Below are 6,000 nucleotides of genomic sequence, written 5' to 3'. Positions count from 1 at the left end.
AGTATATGATTTGTTGAATATAAAAGTGATGATCTGCCCTGTAAACTTTCACTCAAATCATAACAAAAACTTTAAAAAAAAAAGTCAACAAGAAAAAATGCGGGATAAAGCTAAGAAAAAATTTTTAGCAAAAATCTTGCTTCCATAAAATATTAACAGGATGTTGGAAAAAAGGAATAGTCAGAAAACAAACCAACTAGGAGGGGAATAGAAGCTTTTAGAAATAAAAACATAATGTTGCTATTGTTAAGTGCCATAAAGTCTGTTCCAATTCAGCAACCCTACATAGAGTTTCCAAGGAGCGGCTGGTGGGACTGAACCCCCAACCTTACAGTTAACAGTCAGTGCCTTTCTTACAGTGCCACAACAGGACTCCATAATAGCAGAAGCTAAAAGTCAATTAAAAAAATTATAGGATAAAGCTAAGAAATATATATTTTTAATTTTTTAGCAAAAGACAGATTTAACAGAAGAGATTTAATACTAAAACAGGATTATCCCAGAGATCCTGGTGTGGCACTGTGGGATAAAGCACTAGACCAAAAAGGTCAGTTTGGACTACAAGATCAGCAATTCTAACTCATCAGCCACTCCTTTCAAACCCTATATAGAGTTACTATGAATGAGAACCAATTTGATGGTACTTAACAACAACACTATCCAAAAAATAGAAACATACCCAAACTCATTGCTGTGGAGTCAATTGCTACTCTGTAGTGTTGTTGTTAAGTGTCATCGACTTCGACCCATAGTGACCTTGTATAGGGTTTCCGAGGAGTGGCTGATGAGCTTGAACCACCGACCTTTGCAGTCCAGTGCATTAACTCACAGCGCTACACCAGTAGTAGAACCACCCAGTGGGGTTTCCAAGGTTGTAAATCTTTATGGAAGCGGACTACAACATTGTTCTCCTGGGAAGCAGCTAGCAGGTGGATTCTAACCACCCACCTTTCAGTCCAGCACTTTAACCACTGTACTAACAGGGCTCCTTAATAGAAGTTTAAATTAAGGGGAAAAGAATAGAGGAGGAAATCTACAAAATAATTTTAGAACTGACAAACTTTGGTCTGTTAGACTGAAAGAATCTACCTGGCCACGCAATATGAATGAAAAGAAATTCACACCAAGGCATAGCTTTTTAAAATTTCAAAGCGTGGCCATTTGGTCGGTTCTGATAAAGTTAAGAATTTTTAGCTTAACTACTCTGTATGGGATTTCTGAGGAGCAGCTGGCCTTTTGGTCCAGTGTTTTACCTCCAGCAACACACCAGATCTGGTTGTTGTTGTTAAGTGCCGTGAAGTGGGTTCCAACTTATAACGACCCTGTATAGGGTTTCTGCAGGAGCAGAAAGATTTCTCCCACAGAGCTGCTGGTGGACTTGCCTCTCTGCTCCCTCAGTAACTGGCTGTTGTTATTCAGTATTGTTGAGTCGATTCCGACAGAATAGAAAGAAACACTGCTGGGTCCTGGGCCAGCCTCACAATTGTTGCTACACTCGAGTCCATTACTGCTGCCACTGTGCCAATTCATCTCATTGGGGGTCTTCCTCTTTTTCTCCAACCCTTCATTTTACCAAAGATGAAATCCTTCTCCAGGGATTGGTCCTTCCTGATAATCCCTCCAAAGTATGAGAAACGAAGTCTGGCCATCCTGGCTTCCAAGGAGCATTTGGCTATACTTCCAACACAGACTGGTTTGTTCTTTTGGCAGTCCATGGTACTTTTAATATTTTCTTCCAACACCATAACTCAAATGCACCAATTCTTCTACAGTTCCCTGTTCACTGTCCAACTTCATATGCATATGAAATTATTGAAAAGACCATGGCATGAGTCAGGTTACCTTAGTCCTCAAATTGACATCTTTACTTTTCAACACTTTAAGAGGTCTTGTGCAACAGATCTGCCTAATGCAATATGTCGTTTGATTTCTTGACTCCTGCTTCCACTGGTGTTGATGGTTGATCTGAGCAAAATGAACCTTTGACAACTTCAATATTTTCTCCATTAATATGGATATTGTTTATTGATCCAGTAGTGAGGATTTTTTTGTTTTCTTTACATTGAGGTCAACCCTTACTGTGGTCTTTGATCTTCATCAGTAAGTATTTTAGGTTCTCTTCATTTTCAGCAAGGAAAGTTTTATCATCTGCATATGGCAGGTTGTTAATGAGTCTGCCTCCAGTCCTGATGCCATGTTGTTCTTCATATAATTCCATTTCTCATAGTATTTGCTTAGCATACAGATTGAATAAGTATGGTGAAAGAATATAACCTTGACACACAACTTTTCTCATTTGAAACCATTCGGTGTTCTCCTGTTCTTTTCGAACAACTGCCTCTTGGTCTATGTACAGGTTCCTTATAAGCACAATTAAGTGTTCTGGAATATTCAATCTCAATAGTAGCAATAAAAGATGAATTGAAAATAATATCCATTAGAAGTGAATTGGATTAAGGTAAGAGAAGTCCTGGTGTGGTGCTGTATGATAAGCACTAGACTGCAAAGCTGGTGGGTTTAAACCCACCAGCCACTACTTGGAAACCCTATGCAGGGTCGCTATGGGTCAGAACTGGCTTGATGACACTTAACAACAAGAGAATTACTGAACTGGATAATTAGCAATAGCACAAGTGACTTTTATCCACTTTTAAATTTGGATGATCTCATTTCTTTGCATATGTTGTTAAGTGACCCACCTGTTACAGGGTGTCAGAGGCTGTAAATCTTTTCAGGAGCAGAAAGCCTCATCTTTCTCCTGTGCAGTTGCTGGCCGCTGGACTTGAATCGTTCACAGTCCATCCTACAGAGCCACTGTGTGGTTGTTAAGTGTTATTGAGTCAGTTCCAATTCATAGTGACCTGTACAGGGTTTCCAAGGAGCAGCTGGTGGTTTTGACCCACGGACTTTACAGTTCAAACCAACCTTAAAGTCCAGCGCTTCTCCTACAGCGCCACACCTGGCTCCTCTTTGTATACTGTTACGTGCCATCGAGTCAGTACGGTTCAAACCGACCTTATGGTCCAATGCTTGTCTTTCAATGCCACACCAGGGCTCCCTTTGTATATGTTGTTGTTGTTAAGGACCCTCGAGTCGGTTGCGACCCATAGTAACCCTGTACAGGGCTTCCAAGGAGCAGCTAGTGAGCTTTGCAGTCCAGCCCATTAACTCACAGCACCACACCAGTTCTCCTCCTTTGTATATGGTGGTCTGCGAGGCTTATGAAGATCTTTACGGGAGCAGAAAGCCACGGAATGACTGGTAGTTTCGAACTGCTGACCTTGAGGTTAGCAGTCTGACTGTAACCACTATGCTACCATATAACACTTTCAAAATTGCCATTTTTCTCCATCCCAACATTAAAAATCATATCAGCTTTCACCTCCGCTAGACAATGAAACAGTGGGATGGGGTAGATAAGATTAACCAATACTGTAAATCATTAATACTAAAACTTGCTATGATGCCAAACTTACAGGACTCAACCATGCATGCTCTAACTCTCCCCCTTCATTGTTACCCAGCCCATCAGTTCCCTAGGCCACGCCCCCACACCCAAGACCCGCCCTTGCGTTCTCGCGACCACCTTTCCAAGTCCCGCCCCTTCAGGCTCCCAGGCTCTCCACCTCACGCCTCCGAGCCGTCCGCAGCCCCGCCCAGCTGTCGGGCTCACCGCTCAGGCTCCTCCCCCAGTCCGCGGGCCCTGCTGGCCGGCTGGGTGTGCGTGCCTGCTTGCGCCGCACGCCGCTCCGCACCCGCGGCCTCCCCCCGGGTGTGGGCGCAGCGGACGCGCTTGCGCTCGGACCTCACACGCAAGTCCCAGAGTCGGGCTCCTAGAGCGCTGACGGCCCGAGCCCTGGAGGAGGCCGCGTCTCCGCCCCACACGAGGTAGGGGCCCAAGAGATGCGCGGGCGGGGCCGAGGCCCAGGTCGCGGGAGGCCTCGCGAGAGAGGCGCGGGTGGTGGGGCCGGGTAGGGTCCCGGAGGAGGCCGCTCCTCGTGCCGGAGGCAATGGGGCGGGCCTTGGGCAGCGGCGTCCGTTTGTTTGTGTTCCGATGCCCCAAGGGGACTGTGCGGGGCCCCGAATAACGGTTTTGGACTCCAATCGATGCCCTGCGGACCACGTGCGCCATCGTGCCCAAACCTGCCGGCACGGAAGTACGTGTTGGCGGCCTTGTAGTCCTCGTAGGTGTTTATTGCCCCTTCCACGTGCCAGTCTGATCTGGCGCCGAGGTGAGGCGGCATCCGGGTGCTCCCGGATATTGGGGTTGAGTGAGAAGGGGGCTCGGGAGCGAGATAGAGCTGGGTGCCGCCCTCTCGGTGATGGGAGGTTCTGAATGCATTCAGACCTGTGATGCCTGTGCTTGTCTTTGGAGAGAGCGGAGCCACCCGCACAGATGGCGCCTCTGTTATCCCCTGAAGCGCAGGAGGGAGGAAGAGAACCACGAGCCGTAGGTGGACCCCGCTTGTTTCTTTTCTAGTTGGACCTCGTCCTTGGAGAAGATGGAAGGGGAGAAGCGGCCGCCGCAGGGCCCGCCCAACGAGGGCCTGTTTGCGGATGGGCACCTGGTCCTGTGGACTCTGTGCTCTGTGCTGCTGCCGGTGTTCATCACCTTCTGGTGTAGCCTCCAGCGGTCCCGCCGGCAGCCGCACCGCAAGGACATCTTCCGTAAGAGCAAACACGGCTGGCAGGACACGGACCTGTTCAGTCAGCCAACCTACTGCTGCGTCTGCGCGCAGCACATTCTGCAGGGCGCCTTCTGCGATTGCTGCGGGCTGCGAGTGGACGATGGCTGCGTCAAGAAGGCGGACAAGCGCTTCCCGTGCAAAGAGATTATGCTCAAGAATGACAGCAGGGCCCTGGACGTCATGCCCCACCACTGGATCCGGGGCAACGTCCCTCTATGCAGTTACTGTGTGGTCTGCAAGCAACAGTGTGGCAGCCAGCCCAAGCTCTGCGATTACAGGTATTGCCTTTGTGGAAACTGCTTGTTCCAGAATGCACAGTGGGAGTCAGGGCACCTTAAAATGGGAGGAGAGGCCGAGTTTCTCTCTACAGATGGTCTGAGCTGGCCTCTTTAAAGTCTCAGGCTAATAATGATAGCATCCCGGGTATTGTCCAGGTACGGATGCCAGGCAGCTTTTGCTAATAATCATTTGCTGAGATGATGTTTCTATTCTAGCCTCCATACCTCAGCCAACCTGTTCATGAAACTTGACTCTTAATTTTAATTTGTTAGTCTCTAAATGCTGTGTGCTTCACAGTTGTTGTTGTTGTTAAGTGCTGTCCAGTCGATTATGACCCATAGCGACCCTGTATAAGGTTTCCAAGGAGCAGCTGGTGAGCTTGAACTGCGACCTTACAGTTCAAATGGCTTTACAGTCTGGCCCATTAACCCACAGCGCCACACCAGGATTCCTTCACAGTAGTTGTTGTTGTTATGTGCTGTGGAGTTGGTTCTGACTCATAGCGACCCTGTACAGGGTTTCCAAGGCTGTAAATCTTTATGGGAGCAGAAAACCTCATCTTTCTCCCGCGGAACAGCTGGTAGTTTCAAACTGCTGACCTTGCGGTTCGCAGCCCGATTCTAACGACTACGCTATTACCATATGCTTAAATTTTTGCTTGTGTTGCTGTTTGATTATCTCCATTTTACATGGAGGAAAGGAGATAGGGAAAAATGAACTTTTCCCTCTGGTTCCAAATTTAGTGTTGTACTGTGAATGTACAATGAAAACAAGTGTCATTCCAAGACAGCACCCTAAATGTCTTTTGCTAATATAGATATTCGAGTCATGGTGTGGCGCTGTGGGTTAATGCGTTGGACTGCAAGGTCGTTTGAACAGCACGGTTGACTGTTCAAGCTCACCAGCCATTCCTTGGAAACTCTATACAGACAGGGTGGCTGTGAGTCGGAACTGACTTGATGGCACTTAACAACAGCAATATAGATATTGGGGCTATACTGAAATGCACTCAAAAAGTAATTGATCATTTTGC

The 6,000-nt window shown here is 47.4% G+C and overlaps 1 protein-coding gene across 1 annotated transcript in view; it reads left to right on the top strand.

Moving 5' to 3' along the window:
- Positions 1-4,493: 4,493 nt before the first annotated feature.
- The window catches only part of DGKE (diacylglycerol kinase, epsilon 64kDa), a 44,450-nt gene continuing 42,943 nt past the window's right edge, over positions 4,494-6,000 (top strand). Inside the window, exon 1 of the mRNA XM_006833644.1 lies at positions 4,494-4,966. Within this exon, the coding sequence (XP_006833707.1) occupies positions 4,503-4,966 (464 nt within the window). The 5' untranslated portion in view covers positions 4,494-4,502. The remainder of the gene's footprint in view (positions 4,967-6,000) is intronic.

The sequence above is a fragment of the Chrysochloris asiatica genome, unplaced genomic scaffold (assembly GCF_000296735.1).
Source record: "Chrysochloris asiatica unplaced genomic scaffold, ChrAsi1.0 scaffold00007, whole genome shotgun sequence".
Taxonomy (NCBI): domain Eukaryota; kingdom Metazoa; phylum Chordata; class Mammalia; order Afrosoricida; family Chrysochloridae; genus Chrysochloris; species Chrysochloris asiatica.
Note: the sequence above shows the minus strand (reverse complement) of the source record. Positions and strands in the feature narration are given on the sequence as shown.